The sequence below is a fragment of the Mytilus edulis genome, chromosome 6 (genome assembly GCF_963676685.1).
Source record: "Mytilus edulis chromosome 6, xbMytEdul2.2, whole genome shotgun sequence".
Lineage (NCBI taxonomy): Eukaryota > Metazoa > Mollusca > Bivalvia > Mytilida > Mytilidae > Mytilus > Mytilus edulis.
Window position 1 is genome coordinate 41,674,579 of NC_092349.1, and position 19,349 is coordinate 41,693,927.

Sequence of the window (19,349 nt, forward strand, 5' to 3'; positions counted from 1 at the left end):
ATCTTCTTTGGTCCCTACACTAGGCCACGTCAAACATAAACACTGGGCATTTTCTGGCTTATGTGCCGCTTCAGAATGTAATGAAATTTGATAAAAAGAAGATTTTTAGGTGCAACATGTGATTTTTTTTTGCTTATTATTGTAGAAATTATAAGTCAATAATTTCAGCAATTCAAAATGTCGGCTTCCTTAGTTACAGACAAGGAAATAGAGAATTTTACGCTACCTGTCATCCAATCAGAACCATTGATACAAAATAATTGCATTAGAATATCAAGTCCTCAGCTAAATTATGTGAACTGTAATCAATGTTTAAAACTGTTCTAAAGTAAACATACTTTCTGCTCTGGAACGCAACAAGCCAAGGTCAATAATAGCAGGAGTGCTGGGAATCCAAGCTGATTTTTTATTTATCATAAAACCAAATACCCACTTCATAATTGTTAAATCAAACGAAAATGTAATCCATAAAATACCAAACTCAATTTAAATTAAATAGCAAAATAATATTTAAACAAATAAATCATGATACCACATTTTAGTGAACTATTCTGATTCTTGAACAAGATAAGAAGCATACAGATATATAGCATGCAGGAATATTAACTTATTACTCCAGATTGTCTGGAATAACAAGAACAGCAAACACTTGAGAAGTGTGTACCATGAAACTGGTCAAAGGAATTTAGCCTTTAACACAAAAGGTGTTTTAAATAACTGACAGCTGTTGAAATCACACAAAATGCAAAGCACTAAATAAGTTAACCAACATGATGTCACCTGTCCATCTTAATTTCAACAGCTTTCAGTTTGTTTAAAGCCAGTCAGAAGAATGGTCTACACTTATCCTGAGTTTGCTGTAACCCTGTACCACAAAGGGATATATACCCTGGACTTAAATGCACCCAGATGCAGATTTACTTCATTTTTTATTCAAAATTGTTAAGAAGGAATTTCTTTATAATTGGTATTGATTTTGATAGACAATTTTTAGCCTCACAAATTTATGATTTGATAAATAAATAAAATGTAAAAATATGTCATGAAGATGGATATTCATAAAAGCATTTTTTTAAAACAGAGAAATATTTTGCTTGAGAAGAGTCCAGAATCCCGTATGTAGTACAGGCTTATCTGCATCAGTCATGCAACATTTGACAGGATTGGGAACTAATATGCTGCCCTTTGTGATTCAGTGTACATTCCTGTTGCTATGCCTGCAGCTCCTTACCTGTTCAAAGCATTCAACATTTCAATGACAACCAGCACGGACAAAGCCATGGTCATTGGATGGGGACTGTCAAAGATATTACAGTTGATGCCTTTAAACATTTCGTCCTGGGCCAAACACTGGGAATGGTGGGTCTAAGGAGAAAGTGTAAGGAATAACATAGTAATGATTTAAAATAAAAGGATGAGAGTCAAACAAGACTTTTTATAGCAGAATATAAACATAGCAGTCTCCTGATATCAAAATATTACACTAACTGTTCTTGTTAGAAGTAATATTGCACCAAATAATTCAAACTGTTCTCATTTCAAGAACAAAAGAAATAGAACATAATTCAAAGCCTCTTAAGCAACATTTGACTTAATTCAATATTAAATGTAAAAGTGTCCTAAAGACTGTTACAAGTTACAGTATATGTGACTTAATAAATTTATAGAGGCTGATATAGTGTGTGTTTTTCATTGATTTTGGTAATTAAAACATCTATGTAGATATTCTGATATGAAATAGAAAAATCAGTTGTATACTGGTAGGACCACCACCAGATGTCTGGATAGCCTGTAAGGAGAGAAAATAAAATGCAACCAAGAAACTATGGAATCGTCTAATAGAATTACAGATTTTTTTTAATCATTCTCATTAAAATTTTGGTTTACAATTTCTATTTGAATAGTAATGCCATAGTTTCTTGATACATTGATATTAGGATAATACAGACACTTATGAAATATACCACTGTTTATCCATTGTCATAATAATATCTATAAAAATATTCGACTTTATTTGCTTTGAAGAAATATCTTAAGGTTTGTGTCCGAAAATTTCTTTTCAAATTGTTTGAATTTTATGAGCCAATTTAAAGCAATGACTTCAAACATGTATCTATCATAAGTGTCTATATATAGAACAGATATAAACCAACACCTTGTACTTGAAAATTGTGCCCTGGTTACCTGTTTAATGCATTGAGCATTTCAATAGTGACCAGTACAGACAGGGCCATTGTCATTGGATGAGGATCATTAAATATATGACAACTAACATCTTTGAACATTCCTGGCTCAGCTGGACATTGCATATGGTGGGTCTGTAATATAGTCAGTAAATAGTCAAATCTTTTTACATAGCTCAGTCAAGCGGATGCTTATTCATCTGTTTTATCATAAACTGAGTGACTCCACTATTTTGCAAGTTTAACTTATAATAGTATTCTTAAAAGAAAGCGACTTACATTTCCAATACATAGATAGATAGACTTATTTTAACAGAAAAGTTAAGCTTCTAAATTTAACTTAGATGAAATCCTTCGTTCTGTAAATGCTATGAAGATCAAGAAAATTGTTTAATCTTGCTTTTTATCATTTCAGTTACTAAATCTGATACAAAAAAGTGTATTGTTCAGGTAGTTTTTTGTATCTATTATTGGTACTCAGCATGCATTAATTATATTTATTATACTTATAAAGCTGTCTTGTTTTTAGATAATTGAAATGAATTTTTTTTTTTCAAATTACAATCACTCCATGAAAAAAACAGAAAATTTAGAATATAAATTTCTTTCATGAATATTTGTGCAAGAAGCAAGCAGCCAGATGTATATCAACCAGTAAGGAACCTCATCAGTAGATGTTAATTGTTTTATCATGATGATCTTTTTTTGGTAATTTTAGAAATTTGGTGTTGATGGCAAATCTTGGATGGTCTTTACAAAATCTATTCACATCATTTCTACACTCTTGACACATCTTAATTATCCATTAGATACCAATTATCAAGGATTTTGTGGCTTCATGTGAAAAAGATTACATGTTTAACCTGGTTAAAAAATCCAACTTTCCTTTAACCAGGAAAAACAGATGAAATCCACAGTGTTGTAAGGATGTATAGACAATTTCTTTACTTTTCCTTTAACCAGGAAAAACAGATGAAATCCACAGTGTTGTAAGGATGTATAGACAATTTCTTTAAGTTGAAGACATATATTTATTAATAGTATCGGAAGCACATGTCTGTGTTTGTTTATGTTCAACACGTGTTGATGAGCACATGGTTGTATACCTGGTTTGTTATTGTATGATTTGATTGGCTATTGTATGTCGCAATGCAGGTATCCTACCCATTTGTACCAGAGTAGAATACCTTCCGTTTCGTTATACACATATCCCCCACCCTCCCCACCCATTTGATAGATTCGAGTTAGACTGTTTAATGATGTGACAAGATAAATTGTAATAATAATGTATTTATTGTGTTTTGTAGATTGTTGTTGATTTGATTTTTAGTAGGATGGAGTCCCGATACGGACTTTGTTGTATTGAGGAAGCTTGTGTGATTTTCTTGGATGATTTATTAGACGCAGATGGACGTTTGAATGAATATTGAAATATGAATATATGAAATGGTTTTGATGTTTGAAGAAAAAAAGTTTTAATTGTGCTACTCACAAGGAGAGCTCATTCCTATAGCATACATGTGTTGAGTTTTATTGACTCAATAATTTATGTTCGGTTAAGCTTGGCGAATAAGAACATAACATATGTTAATCTGTTAGAATATATTTTTTTGTGTTGTTGAGTTGCTGTCTTATTGATGGCTAGCTAATATCTCCTTTAATTCAGTGTGTTTGATTGATTAATTGTTATTTAAAGTCTAGTACAAGTTATGTGTAAGAAAGCTTCTGTGTAGCACTGATACTTACAAGTTGGTAATAGTTAAGTTGAGGTCCATGATCATATACCATAAACCACCAAGCTGCTGCTCCTACTGTAGCACAACCAACATAGACTGAAAAGACAAAACACATTTATAGCAGGTTTTTGACTAAAATAATCTTGCTAGAATTGATGAGAACAAAATTCAGAGAACTCCAAAATAGCCTGCATGAGTATCAGTATATAACTTTTTGGTCTCTGTTCTTCCTCTTGGTCAATGTGTCATCCACATTTTGTGACAGATTAGAAATCATTTTACATAGCCAAATGAAATACTTACTTATTTCTAATAAAATCACCATCAAATGGTTCTTTTTCTGGGTTTTCATTTTTCATGACTCATGTATTTTTATGAGGGTATTAATCAACTTATCCTTGACACAGTTTTATTTAGTTCGTTTCAATGATGACCAACTGTAGACATAATTTTAAAATCAATTTGAACATCTTACACTTCTGTTTTTTGTAACTTTTTTTTTTAAATATTCTGCAGGTAAAGACAAAATTTCAACAATAATAGATTTGAACTTACTTCCAATAGCCATATATCTGAAGAACAACCATCCTGAGATGAGACTGTCTTTGGCACTTCTTGGTTGTTTCTTCATGATGTCAAGATCTGGAGGATTAAATCCTAAAGCTGTGGCTGGTAAACCATCAGTTACCAAGTTTACCCATAACAACTGTACTGGAATCAAGGCTTCTGGGATACCAAGGGCAGCTGTCAGGAAAATACTGTCAATGGAAATAGGCAAGCTAAAATAATCTTTTAGGTCAGGTTGGCTAAAAACATTGTCAGAGTATTAATCTAAACAGAATTGGATAAATGGCAAGAAAATTGGTCAACACACGCATGGCATATGCCAGAATCAGTAAAAATATCGATGAACTTGTCAAAATTGTCCACAACAGGTAAAATTAAAAGTGTGACATACCATACAACTTCTCCAATGTTGGATGAGATCAGATAACGAATAAATTGTTTCATGTTGTTGTAGATGGCTCTGCCTTCTTCTACTGCAGCAACAATTGAAGAAAAGTTGTCGTCTGCCAATACCATCTGTAAACATCTGTCAAGGACTTATACTCAAATGATATTCTAAGAATCAGGAGGACATAGCTCCTGGATGAAGGATTTGAAATAAAAAATTCAAAATGCATGGTCAACAGGGCCATTTAGATCAAGGCTTACAATTGCCCAATGGTCATTAGCTTCAGAATTAAAAAATATTGGATCACTGCTTATTTCTAATCCTTACAGGTATCAGAGGTCAACAAAACCCTTAAATCGATGCAAGAAAAATAAAACAGATACTTATAAACATTTCAGGAGAAAAGGCTTCAAAAGAGGGTAAAAGATTTAAATTTGCTGGTGTTGCGAACATCTTGTTCCAAGCTTGAAGGTACATTCATTCATTTACCCGTAAGAAGTTAAGTTATCACTTAAGATATTTTTGACTAGCTATATAGACTTTATATAAAGCTATCAACTATTTTTTTTAACTGTCATGGTGTTATTTAATTCTAAAAAATTTACCTTTATCAACAGTTTTTTTCAAATGTATTTTCTTTCAAATCAATACTACTTCTAGCCAATGTTTGCAATATTGTATCATTGTAACAAATATGTTCACAAAATAAACTTTGAACAAGTATTAAAGGATATCAGAAGCTGACTTTGCCACAGCAGTACCAGAACCCATAGCAATTCCAATTTCAGCTTTCTTCAGAGCAGGGGCATCATTTACACCATCACCTGTCTAAAGAGATAAATCATATTCTACAATTATATTTTAATTAATGTTTTAATTGATATCTGATAAACAAATAAACAAACAAAACGAAATTTTGTTATCTCATATTTTTTTTATTGACATTCTTGGCTTATTGTGTTTGTTTCCCTTTAATATCTAAACTTTTATAAATACATCTGTAATCTTTGATTAACATACAAGTCAAAAGTGATTTTTTCATGCTTTCTCTTCTATAATTTCCATATTTTTTTTGGATTTTACAGCTGAAATATTTAAGAAGTAGGTGACTTAATTGAATGCTCATCAATTTCTAAGAGCTTTCAATTATTTCAGCTTTATACTTCAAAATGCTAAAAAAAATCATATATATCTGATAAATTTTCGTCTTATTCAATATAGGTCAACATTTCAGTCAACCATAATGCAATGTTTTCTTGTTTGTAACATATATTTTACAAGACGATACATACCATAGCTGAGACTTCTCCTTCTGCCTGCAGAAACTCAATAATTTTACTCTTGTGAGATGGTTCTACACGAGCAAATAGACGAGACTTCATAACAGCCCTTCTTTGTTCTTCTATAGACAGGTCATCAAACTCTCTTCCAGTAAATGATAAACCTTCTGTTGATTCATTCTCACCAAATACACCAATTCTTCTGCAGATTGCCTCAGCAGTAGCCTATGTTTAAATTAAAAGAATGAAGTCAATAAATAAATAATAAACATTGGTTTATTCATCTACAAAATAAATGGGGAATGTGTCAGATGCCCCCGCTTGCATATCATAATATAAAGTTATAATGGAACACATGAAGAACTGTAAAAGCTACCTAAATTTGTACTTGATTTGAGTTTTTTTGGTAATAAGTATTGTGTACAAGTTTCAAAACATTTGGTGGAGGCATACTTAAGTTAAAAATAACAGTAATTTTTCATTTATAAAGTGGCATAACTCTAGAACAGATAAAGTGACGCCACTGAAACTCAATCTTAATCTGTGTTTTGTTAACTCTAGAACAGATAAAGTGACGCCACTGAAATTCAATCTTAATCTGTGTTTTGTGATAAATAGCAATGTGTTTAAGTTTCAAAACATTTTTTGAGGCAATCTAAAATAAGTAAACGGAAACTAAAACATCAGCATTTTTCATTTATAAAGGGGCATAACTCTAGAATTGTTAAAGTGACGCCACCGAAATTAAAAAATAAACTGTGTTTTGTGGTAATAAGCATTGTAAATAAGTTTCAAAACATTTGCTTGAGGCAAAATAAAGTAAGTAAACTGAAACTAAAAATTCAGCATTTTTCATTTATAAAGGGGCATAACTTTAAAATGGTTAAAGTGACACTTCCAAAAACTAAAACTTTGGCTATTTTTCCTTAATAAAGGAACATAGCTCTTGTACGATTTATGTGATCTTGAACTTGATCTGTGTTTTGTGATTATAAGCATTGTGTATTAGTTTCATAACATTTGGTTGAGGCAAACTAAAGTTAGAGAACAGAACTTTTTGTTGTTATAGATTTATATAGGATAAAGTACCTTGTTATCTCCAGTGATGACAATGACTCTGATTCCAGCATCGCGGCAACGTTCAATGGCTTCCTTTACTTCAGTACGTGGAGGGTCCAACATTCCAACAATACCAACAAAGGTCATATTTGTCTGTAAAACAAGATCAAACAATTATTACTTTTACATTTTTTTATTGTATGAAACCTGTGCATAAATATTAATGAACAAAGATTTTAAATTACAGTTTTAACTTTTAGTCACCTTAAAACTATGAAAATGTATTGTAGCATATTTACCTGACAATATAAGGATATTGGTATTTAGCCAAATCTTGACTGGAAATTCTGATACAATTAGAATTCCAATATTTATAAAATGTAAACAATAGGTCGAAATATTTAGGCTTTTAATAAATATCTATTTTGGTAAGTTAATGCAAGCAAACTAGTTGTATAGTGTCTTATACTGTTAGAGGTTTATAATGTTTAACAACCATATTATATCAATGTGTAAACACGTTAATTATGAGCTTTGAAAGTCAAGTAGTTCAAGCATTTTTCTGAGTAAGTTTTAAAAAATTTTAAACTAATATTCTTAACTGTGGGTTAGCATTCATTAGTTGTCACTATCCCATAAATTAACAACTTGTGGTTATATTTATAATTTAGAATCTACCATGAAGGTGGAGCACAACCGTGCAGTTAATTTATTTGATTGATGTGTCATTTGTATGCAAGAGTTATATTCCTTTGAACTATGTTCAATTTCAAAAAATGTTTTGATTGTCTACCTTGAACAGGGTTATAATTTAAATCTTTTACATATAGTTTGTTTTATTGAAATTAAAATTGTTACAAAATCTGTAAATGTACTAGATATTAGTATTTTTCATTGGTTTATTAAAGACATTTATGTATATCTATAATTTTATTTATTTGTTTTGAAATGTTTAAAATTAATAAAGAATTATTTGATTATCTTATAAATACATTTTTGTTACATTTTAAAAATCCAACCGTGGAAGAAGGTCATAGATGTGCAAGGTCAAATCTACCCTCATCATCAATAAGTTCTTAGTGTGATGAGACAAATTACTCTGAAATCACAGATCACAGGCACTTGTATCAGAATGAAAATTTCATATATACCTTAATATAACATTAAGGTATATGGGAAATTTTCTGAGACAAGTGCCTGTGTCACAGATAGAACATCTTCTAAGTAATCATGAAATTGCTCTCTTTTAAAGTTGTATTCTGGAAATTATTAAAAAAAAATCAATCTTTCTACTTTTAATTTGAGGTACAATATGCCGGTTAATAACATATGTTTAATTCTGCTGTTATGAATACACTGTTTCAAGTTGTGGTATGTATCATATAATCTGCAACAGCATTTATCCTGATACTTGTAAAGGCATTTGTTTCTTTGATATGTTGTATACAATTATGTCAGAACTCAAATGAAGCAGACACGCTGTTTTAATTTATCTCCATTACTCCCTAAAGACAAATACATGAAAGAAGTGTAATACCGCCTAAAACAAACACACATACGCACAAACACAAAAACAGAACACCATAGCCACCACTTTATCCCAGAAACTTCTAACTTAAGCCGAATACTATAGCGGAAAATTATAATTGGAACCTACACAAAACATGTTTAACTTTTCTGAAAAAGCCTATAAATGAAAACAGAAATATATTATCTCCCCATAATGATAGAATGTTAGGAAAATTTACCAGAGTTATTTTACATTAATCACCGAGAGGGGCTAGCAAACAATTTTTAATTTAAGCCTAATTAACGTTCAAAACAATTTTCCACTAATAATTAATGTTACTTTATTCAAATATAAGGACTTTGTCAGCTAAATATACTAATTTTATTAGATATCATGAATTTTTATGACAATAGGTAAACATGCTATGCATTGGTCTTTGAATTCAATATAACTTGTGAATGAAATTGCAGAAACTTTTTAGCGGGACAGATTACAATGAACTGTCTAAATTTTGTTCATGAAGCAAAGCATTTACTGTAAATCTAGACATAATCTTTTTCTATTATAATCCATCTAAGAGCTAATACAGCGTGAAGGGTAGGTCTTCACTTCATGACAGACCAATGTTAACACTGTTCAAGAAGTTGTTTTAATTGTTGATTACCAAAATACTTTGTAACTGTTAAAGCTTATTTTTTTCACATAAATCTTTCAACAAAGTGAAATTCTGACTCATACCTGAAAGTTACTTATTTCCTTTAAAGAAGTTTTAGAATTCCGAACTTTAAAAAAAAAATTATTTACTAAGGCTGCTGTATGTATATATTCTAAATCTTTTTTTCTAAAACATAATTTTAGAAAGACTATGAATATGCTTCATGTTGTCCCTTTTAAGATCTTAAGAAACATACCTCATACTCAATAAACTTCCTAGAATCTTCCAAGTCCATATCTTCTCTACGTGGTGGGTTATCAATGGTGGCTAATGCCAAGCATCGTAGGGTGTCACGTCCTAAAACATTAAGACAGTTTGTTATTCTAATTTGTGACTTAAAATTTAATTGAACCTACACTACTGAAGTTAACTAATAAGCCCCTGAGTAAGCCCTCCACGAGTTCCTGAAAAGAAGTTTGCCTTGCCAGCCTAATATGGTCTTAAAATTTGTCGTTATTAATGCAGTACTTGATTATTTGAACTTCAGATATGTTTAAGAATATGAAAAGGAAATTGTTTTTACTAGTGAAGTTGGATATGAGCTGAAGTTCAACTGTCTTGGGCATCAGGCTAGTGGCCAACGAAACAGACTGTAAAATCACCTTTTAAAAATATCAGCCTGAAATAGGCTTCAAGTTTATGCTCTTATAATATACTAGACTATGGAGTGTGTGTCCGAGCAAGAACTTCTCTAGTTCATTGTTCTATGGTCGGGTTGTTGTCTCTTTGACACATTCTCCATTTCCATTCTCAATTTTATTCAAATTGAAAATAAAAATAATTCCACTGAACACATTGTATCAATCCAATTTTGTCACTTCAATATTATAAAGAAAACTATTGCTGCTATTTTTTTTTATATATATTGTCCTTCCACAAGCCTATATCACAGTAGCTTCGCCATTCTCGTATCAAGCCTTTGAAGCAAGACCAGGCATTATCAGCAACGTCACTATGTCTGAGGAAAAATAATAAGTGACGTCACAATGTGAAGAGACGTTATCAAGCTTGCTTTTGTCAAGCGTAAAACTGTCTTAGGGAAAGGACAAAGACCAGTAATAGAAGGATAAACAAATGATCAGGTTTTCTTCGTGTATATATTATAAAATATCAGCTGCTCGTTCACTGCGCTCACTTGCCAAAAAAGTTTGAATTGTGGCTTGCAACTGAAATTTTATGATATCAATGTGTAGAAAACCCGATAAAAGAGGGACAAAAGATACCAGAGGAACAGTCAAACTCATAAATCGAAAAAAAAACTGACAATGCCATGGCTAAAAAATAAAGACAAACAGACAATTAAGGGTAACCAGATCCTGCTCCACATGTTGCTCCCGTCGTCGTGTTGCTCATGTTATAACAAACCCAGAAAGTAGTATAATTCAGTAGGTCACATTCATGGTGAAAAGAGAAGTGGATTGTAGATACGACATAGGAACATATCCGATCTGTTATTCCATAAAGTTCAACCAACTCGTTATGGTGTCCTTAACATTTACGAAGGGATGATTTCAACTTCACCATTTGGAACTCTTAGTTTACTAGCTTCTTTGTGAGCGGCAACCCTCTATCGAGGAAGTTATGATAGGAAATACAAGCCTGGGAATATCATATCAATTGGGAGATATATACTCCATATGCAGGCACTGCTGGAATGTTACTACATAGAAATGGAAAGTTCACAATTGGGAAGCTGAAATCATCTCTTTTGTAGTAAAGTTTTGTTTTCAACCAACCCGATAATCTATATGGATACAAGATTTACAGTTAACATACCTGTTCCATAGGCTGCTACATGTTTCATGATATCATTTTTGATGGCAGGAGACATGGGTACTTTAGTGCTACCAACTCTGACATGGGTACATCTGTCCAATACTCCTTCTGGTGCTCCCTACAAACACAGATTTTGGTCAATTCTACATTTTACAATGGTATCTTATTTTGTACTAGCATGATATCCCTTTACTACTTATTCTTATGAAATGTACTGGTAACATGTTACTCTCTAAATTGACACGTGGTCATTGGCTGGTTTTGAGGAGTAAGGCAAGGTTAAGAAATAAATTTCCAAACTGATTGTTACTCTTTAACAACTGTAACAATCATTAGTTTAACAAGAGGCTCTCAAGAGCCTGAATCGCTCACCTGGTAAACAATGCCTTATTGAACATATTGAACCATGCCAGGCAAACATGTACAGCTAACAATTCTTCAATATTACAAATATATATGACTTACTGTTTATAAATAAAGAAAATGAGACCAAAACACAAACACTTAAAACTTAGCAATGGACTGTGAAAATGAGGTCAAGTTCAAATAAAACCTGCAGTAGATCTTGACCTAATAAATATTTTAACTTCTAGTCTTATTTGCTCTAAATGCTGGAGTTTTTTAGATATAAGCCAAAAACTGCATTTAACCCTGTGTTCTATTTTTAGCCATGACGGCCATGTTTTTAGACAAAATAGAAAATAAAACACAAACTTTATTTTATACACCCTACTGATCATTCAGTTGAAGTTTGGTTGAATTTGGTTGAGTAGTTTTAGAGGAGAAGATTTTTTAAAGTTAGCAAATATGATGAACAAATTGTGAAAAAATTGTCATTAAAGGACAATAACCCCTTAAGGGGTCAATTGACAATTTTGGTCATATTTAACTTATTTGTAGATCTTACTTTGCTGATCATTTTTGCTGTTTACAGTTTATCTTTAATTATAATGATATTCAAGATAATGACCAAAAACTGCAAAATTTCCTTAAAATAACCAATAAAGTGGCAGCAACCCAACAATGGTTTGTTTGATTCGTCTGAAAATTTCAGGACTGATAGATCTTAACCTAATGAACATTTGTCCCTTGTCAGATTTGCTCTAAATGCTTTCGTTTTTGAGATATAAGCCAAAAACTGCATTTGACCCCTATGTTCTATTTAAAGTAAGGGCGGCCATGTTTTTTGACGGATAAAAAAATCGAAGCACACACTTTGTGCAGGATAATCTAAGGAACTATCATGCTAAGTTTCATCCAAATCCATTCAGTAGTTTCAGAGAAGAAGATTTTTTAAAGTTAGCAAATATGATGAACAAATTGTGAAAAATTGTCATTAAAGGACATTTACCCCTTAAGGGGTCAATTGACAATTTTGGTCATATTAACCTATTTGTAGATCTTACTTTGCTGATCATTTTTGCTGTTAAAAGTTTATCTTTATTTATAATGATATTCAAGATAATGACCAAAAACTGCAAAATTTCCTTAAAATTACCAATTAAGTGGCAGCAACCCAACAATGGTTTGTTTGATTCGTCTGAAAATTTCAGGGCTGACAGATCTTGACCTAATGAACATTTTTACCCAATGTCAGATTTGCTCTAAATGCTTTCGTTTTTGAGATATAAGCCAAAAACTGCATTTGACCCCTATGTTCTATTTAAAGTAAGGGCGGCCATGTTTTTTGACGGATCAAAAATCGAAGCACACACTTTGTGCAAGATAATCTAAGGAACTATCATGCTAAGTTTCATCCAAATCCACTCAGTAGTTTCAGAGGAGAAGATTTTTTAAAGTTAGCAAATATGATGAACAAATTGTGAAAAATTGTCATTAAAGGACATTTACCCCTTAAGGGGTCAATTGACAATTTTGGTCATATTAACCTATTTGTAGATCTTACTTTGCTGATCATTTTTGCTGTTTACAGTTTATCTTCATCTATAATAATATTCAAGATAACAACCAAAAACTGCAAAATTTCCTTAAAATTACCAATTAAGTGGCAGCAACCCAACAATGGTTTGTTTGATTCATCTGAAAATTTCTGGGATGATAGATCTTGACCTAATGAACATTTTTACCCCATGTCAGATTTGCTCTAAATGCTTTCGTTTTTGAGATATAAGCCAAAAACTGCATTTGACCCCTATGTTCTATTTTAAGTAACGGCGGCCATGTTTTTTGACGGATCAAAAATCGAAGCACACACTTTGTGCAAGATAATCTAAGGAACTATCATGCTAAGTTTCATCCAAATCCACTCAGTAGTTTCAGAGGAGAAGATTTTTTAAAGTTAGCAAATATGATGAACAAATTGTGAAAAATTGTCATTAAAGGACATTTACCCCTTAAGGGGTCAATTGACAATTTTGGTCATATTAACCTATTTGTAGATCTTAATTTGCTGATCATTTTTGCTGTTTACAGTTTATCTTCATCTATAATAATATTCAAGATAATGACCAAAAACTGCAAAATTTCCTTAAAATTACCAATTAAGTGGCAGCAACCCAACAATGGTTTGTTTGATTCATCTGAAAATTTCTGGGATGATAGATCTTGACCTAATGAACATTTTTACCCCATGTCAGATTTGCTCTAAATGCTTCCGTTTTTGAGATATAAGCCAAAAACTGCATTTGACCCCTATGTTCTATTTTAAGTAACGGCGGCCATGTTTTTTGACGGATCAAAAATCGAAGCACACACTTTGTGCAGGATAATCTAAGGAACAATCATTTTAAGTTTCATTCAAATCCATTCAGTAGTTTCAGAGGAGAAGATGTTTGAAAAATTGTTAACGACGACAGACGACGACGACGTCGATGACGACGACGGACGCCAAGTGATGAGAAAAGCTCACATGGCCTTTTAGGCCAGGTGAGCTAATAATGTATAAAATATCTCATTGCAACCTTTTTCATGTCATCAATTGGTTTAAGCCAGTTTCTCTTCAAGAACTTTTTTTCAACAGACAATGTACAGATCATATATGTTAATATACATCAGTTTAATGCATTTAATCTTGAATACCTTTTTTTCCCTATTTATTTTTAAAATAATGATTATTGTCATTATGAAATATCTATTGTAGCTTAAATAACTCCCCTTTGGGATTTATCTTCATTATTGACATGCTGATGTTTAACTGCATTTCTATATTCACAAATGTATCAATTCTTTTCTGGTATATGACAAACCTACCTTTGCAAACATTTTACATCCTTGAGCAGTCCTGGTGGGTTTGTTAGGTGAACAATACACACTCATAGATTTCCTGTCACGGGAAAACTCCAATGTAAATTCCTTTTTCCACATTTGAGAAATGACATGATTACAAGCTGTACCCTTTTCACGTTTGTTCAGTCCTGATTTGTCTGTATTATAATAATCCATCTTCTCCACTAACACAGTTAAAGCAGTTTCTGTTGCTTCACCAACCTTTTCATACACTCCCTTTGTCTTTAAAAAAAAATAAGATCATACTTTACTTAAAGCTGAATTATGCTTAAAAAGTGAATTCTTATTTTCAATGTTCCTAAGAAATAAATAAACATGTTCATTTCTCTTGTCTGCACTAAGTCATGCTGCCTATATTGTCTGTTTTAATTTTGACTTACATTTATGGTTGACTAACTTTGTTGACTTATTTATTTGTTGTGTTTTACTTAATTAGCATAGTAATAGAGAGAATTCTGTCAGACTATCAGAATGCAAGAAATAACCATTATCATTTATCATAGAATGGGTAAAGGGGGATAATCTATGTTCATCAGTAATAAATACTTGTTATGTCCCCTTGAATAAGATTTGACTCAATATATATATACTAGAACACACCCGTGATATCGCGGGTTCGTGACTGCGTAAGCCTTGTTTTAGTATTGGTATTGTCATCTGATATTAAAAGTCATGTCGATTATAAGATGCATTGTTTTCTCTGCTTTCAATTTTTTTCTGTTTGAACCCGTCGACCTGGAACTTATCAATTATTGGTATATTAATTATTTGGAAAACGAAAGGTCCTGGAATCATACCCGCGAACAAATTGAAAACTGTACCTATACGTCTTATTTTAAGTCCAGATTTTAAGTATTCGTATTGTTATCTTAGAAAGTTTTACTGATTAAAATACCTCAATAGGGAACAATTAAGTAGAGTTAACCCAATGATTATGACCCATGTACAGTGGCGGATCCAGAACTTTTCCTAAGGGGGGGCGCTGACTGACCTAAAAGGGGGGCGCTCCAGTCATGCTTCCATGATTTAATCAACTAAATTTTTTCCACGAAAAGGGGGTGGGGGGGCTCTTTGATTTGTTGTTTTTACCCAATGACGGCTGACAAATTGGACCTCGTTATTTTAGTATTATAGATAAATCTAAGAAATGTAACTACAACTTTTGACTTGGGATATTTATAAAAATGTATCCTTCCATCTAGTTACTTACAATTTTTGTAATCGTTATAAAATCTTTCAATCCCAATACCTCAGACAAACCTGACCTCAGATGATTAGGGCAATTTTTCCCAAGCAAATTTTGTTTATACTGCCCTCCATGTATAGACTTACTGATGACTTATTCAGAAATATTCTAAAAGCCAGCATATCTGTTATTTTTCAATTAGATTTTCTATCATCAATACCACTGTTGATGTACTGCTCGACCCTAAGGTTTTCATTCAATAAATTTACATACAAAATGATCAACACTAGAATCATTACACATTACACACACTGTACACACTTACATCATTGTAATCAACACTGGAATCATTACACATTACACACACTGTAGCTAATTCTTCTAATCCAGGATAATCACCAGTCTTTACTTTCTTTCCTTCTCTGTAACTGCAATAACAAAAGTCTAATATAAGCTAATGGTTGTGGTAGCAAGTTCATGGCAGGAAAATGGTAGATATACATGAGGCAATCATCTCATCAGATATTTCAAATAACATATATATCAAAGAAACATTGCATTTATTTCAGCATCTCAAACGGATTTCAAGTTTTTAAATTTTGGAGTCTTAGTATAAGATCAACATGATAAATGAAAATATGGCTGAATTAAAGATATCTGTGTTTTTGCTGTGCATGGTTTTCAAATTCCACACTGCAGTATATAAAAACGCCAATCTTTTATTACTGTGCAAACTTTTAACTGTCAATCCCTTTCAATTTGGTTTTTTTTTAATTTATAAACCTGAATAATGGTTTTGATTGCTGAATAAATAAAATAAAATGCTTCGCTGAGCGCAGCCTGATATGAACGCAGAGGTATAACCCTGAACAGTTAGGGAATTTGGACACAATATTCAAGCTTGAGACTGTCTGAATTTGGATTGTGATCAAATTTTTGACATAGTATAGGCTTCTGACACAAAATAAATGTGTTCAAAGATCTTACAAATCTATTGCACAATACTGTGCAATTGAAGATTTTTTCTTAAAACTTCTTAAAAATTTGAAATAAAAAATATAAATCCCTTAAAATAAACTGTAACAAAAAAAAAAATCCCCCCCTCCATGGGGCAATAACCCCAAATCTCAATCCTAGCCTTTCCTTTGTAGTATGAAATCTTGTAGTACAATTTCAAAGAGATCAATACATTTAAACACAAGTTATTGTCTGGAAACTAAAAAAATAATCTTCTTTTTTGCCCCCTAATTCCTACATGGTTTAAGCAATTAACCCCAAACTCAATCCAAGCCTTCCATTTGTTATATGGATCATTGTGGTACATATTTCAGAGAGATCCATACACCTATCCTGAAACTATCAAAATGCTTGTTTTGGGCCCCTAATTCCTAAACGGTTGGGACCGTCATCCTCAAAATCAATCCCAACCTTCCTTTTGGGGTATTGAACCTTCTTCTTAAATTTCATACAGATCCATTCATTTAAACTCAAGTTATTATCTGGAAACCAATGTGTCTTAGGACGATGACGACACAGACGATGACATCATACGATCCTAAAATATAATTTCATACAATATGTTTCCATAAACTTTCTTTGCAGGGTAATGATGTTGTAAAGGAGTACAGATTTGAAAAATTTGCATGTCCCCATATTTTCAGCCAATATATCATACTTCTTCAGAATAATGAATTTTATCAAATTATCATGCACTTAATATATTTCCTTAACTTTAAAACACTTTCAAACTCTTAAATCGCGCACATGATGTTAATAATTCATTTATTATGACTGTAATGTGTTGCATTCCGAAATTGACATATTTGACCAAATACAACAACCGTACATGCTGGATGTTCAAACTCCTCCCTCTGAAAAATCAGTGCCAGTCATTTGCTTCTTTACAAACAAAAAAGGGAGGTTCTTGGAAGAGCCTACACAAATGCTTTTACACCTATCAGACATAGAAATTACCTTAATTGTCCTATTTAGAATCGAAATAATTGATGCAAGCTATACATTTTTTAGTAGTTTTAACATAGGTAGGCATTATATTCGTGTTATTTTAGCCCTTACTATTGCTCAGGCAAAAATAATCACAAATATAATGCCTACCCATGTTAAAACTACAATAAAGTATAGCTTGTATCAATTATTTCTGAAACAATGGTATGCTTTATGTTGTCTACAGAGGCGGATTTAGGGGGGGGGGGGGGGGGGGGGGCAGGGGCCCGGCCCCCCCCTTTTTGGGAAAAAAATTGGTTGCTTATATAGGGAATCACTGAAGCGTGACTAAAGTGGGCCCCCTCTTAGGCAGTCAGTGGGCCCCTACTTATGAAAAATTCTAGATCCGCCACTGGTCTAAATTGGAAATGATTAGACTGATGTTTTGATATTGCAACTTCAGGTATTTTTTATATTGTGTCAGAAAATGTTTTGTTGTGAGTACTTACATGTCACCTTCAGGGGCATAAGTTGATCCTGTGATTTCAAACTGATCTGTTTTAACATCATTTCCTTCGATTTTGGCAAATGTGAGCATCTAAAATAAACATATACATTTCACATTTAGTACTTCAGTAAGTTTATATTAAGAATAGATGCAAATATTTGCCATCATCTTGAGACAAAAATAGAATGTCATTTGCAACTTAAGCGATACAAAAAATTAAACGAGTGATGTTTTGACAATCAGATAAACAGTAATTTATTACTGCTCATTATCTACTGTAAACTAATTGGTACCATGTGTAGTGATGAACAGAGGAAACATTAAATAACCCAACGTTACAGCATTCCTGGCACTAATGTACATAATGTACTAATGACTTATACCATCTTATGTAATCTCATTAATAAGTCTGATCAAGAACCAAAGTACCCAAACCTCAACCAACAAGTAACCTAATGCAGATATTTTAAATATTTTTTACTTTGACAAAACATATTCAATTTTCAGATGTTTTTGTTTGTTTGCTTAATTGTTTATCATTTAACCTTCTTGTTATTTCCAGTCACCTATTCCTTGAGTGATAAAAGCTTTTCTTGAAAATGACACAAAATTTCTGTATTTTGCTAGATGACTGGTGCAATCTACATACCCTACAAACAGACATCTGATTGGTTGTCAGGGTACCAGTTTTATCAGAACAGATTACTGAAGTACAACCAAGAGTCTCTACTGAGGGTAAACTTCTCACAATTGCATTTTTCTTTGCCATTCTTCGTGTACCTGAAATAAAAAATACAGTATGCATTAGCAAAATTTTAGGTTGTCTTTCTATTGCTGTGGATTCATTTTCACTTGTGGAATTTACATATTTAAGTGTTCATTGAAAAACAAAACAATTAGCGTGTATGCAAACTTTGGCAAAGCCACAAAATCAACTTCTATGAAAGAACATTTTTTTCTCATCAACAAAATTTGTATCCACAATTATAAACGTATCCACAGTATATATTTTTTAAAGTTTTTATTAAAGGAATGGGTTCACAATGACCTTTAAAAACACTGTTGTTTTTGAAATATTTTAAAGTTAAATACATTTTACTAAACTTGCTAGGATTGACCACTACTTCAGAAATACTTGTATTTTGTACACAATATGAAAAGTTTTCAACTGGTTGGTTATAAGTTGTATGACCTTTTGTGAGGCCTAGACTTGTAAGAGAAACACCAATTGTTATATGTCTTACTGATTAT

The 19,349-nt window shown here is 32.1% G+C and overlaps 1 protein-coding gene across 7 annotated transcripts in view; it reads right to left on the reverse strand.

Annotated features, from left to right (window-relative positions):
* LOC139527662 (calcium-transporting ATPase sarcoplasmic/endoplasmic reticulum type-like) overlaps positions 1 to 19,349 on the reverse strand; it is a 75,341-nt gene that overhangs the window by 10,362 nt on the left and 45,630 nt on the right. For 5 of the 7 annotated variants that reach the window (XR_011665410.1, XM_071323209.1, XM_071323211.1 and 2 more), the window contains exons 12-24: positions 18,748 to 18,878; positions 18,100 to 18,188; positions 15,972 to 16,074; positions 14,425 to 14,682; positions 11,215 to 11,332; positions 9,635 to 9,735; positions 7,244 to 7,366; positions 6,167 to 6,379; positions 5,608 to 5,702; positions 4,878 to 5,003; positions 4,475 to 4,677; positions 3,930 to 4,015; positions 2,185 to 2,318 (exon numbers count right to left, since the gene is read on the reverse strand). Coding sequence is in view for 5 of the 7 variants with exons in the window: in XM_071323209.1 (XP_071179310.1) it covers positions 2,185 to 2,318; positions 3,930 to 4,015; positions 4,475 to 4,677; positions 4,878 to 5,003; positions 5,608 to 5,702; positions 6,167 to 6,379; positions 7,244 to 7,366; positions 9,635 to 9,735; positions 11,215 to 11,332; positions 14,425 to 14,682; positions 15,972 to 16,074; positions 18,100 to 18,188; positions 18,748 to 18,878 (1,780 nt within the window). In the remaining 2 variants the exon portion in view is untranslated. Of the gene's footprint in view, positions 1 to 1,231; positions 1,366 to 2,184; positions 2,319 to 3,929; positions 4,016 to 4,474; positions 4,678 to 4,877; positions 5,004 to 5,607; positions 5,703 to 6,166; positions 6,380 to 7,243; positions 7,367 to 9,634; positions 9,736 to 11,214; positions 11,333 to 14,424; positions 14,683 to 15,971; positions 16,075 to 18,099; positions 18,189 to 18,747; positions 18,879 to 19,349 lie in introns of all 7 variants that reach the window. The other 2 variants (XR_011665411.1, XM_071323212.1) reach the window with 1 other exon arrangement.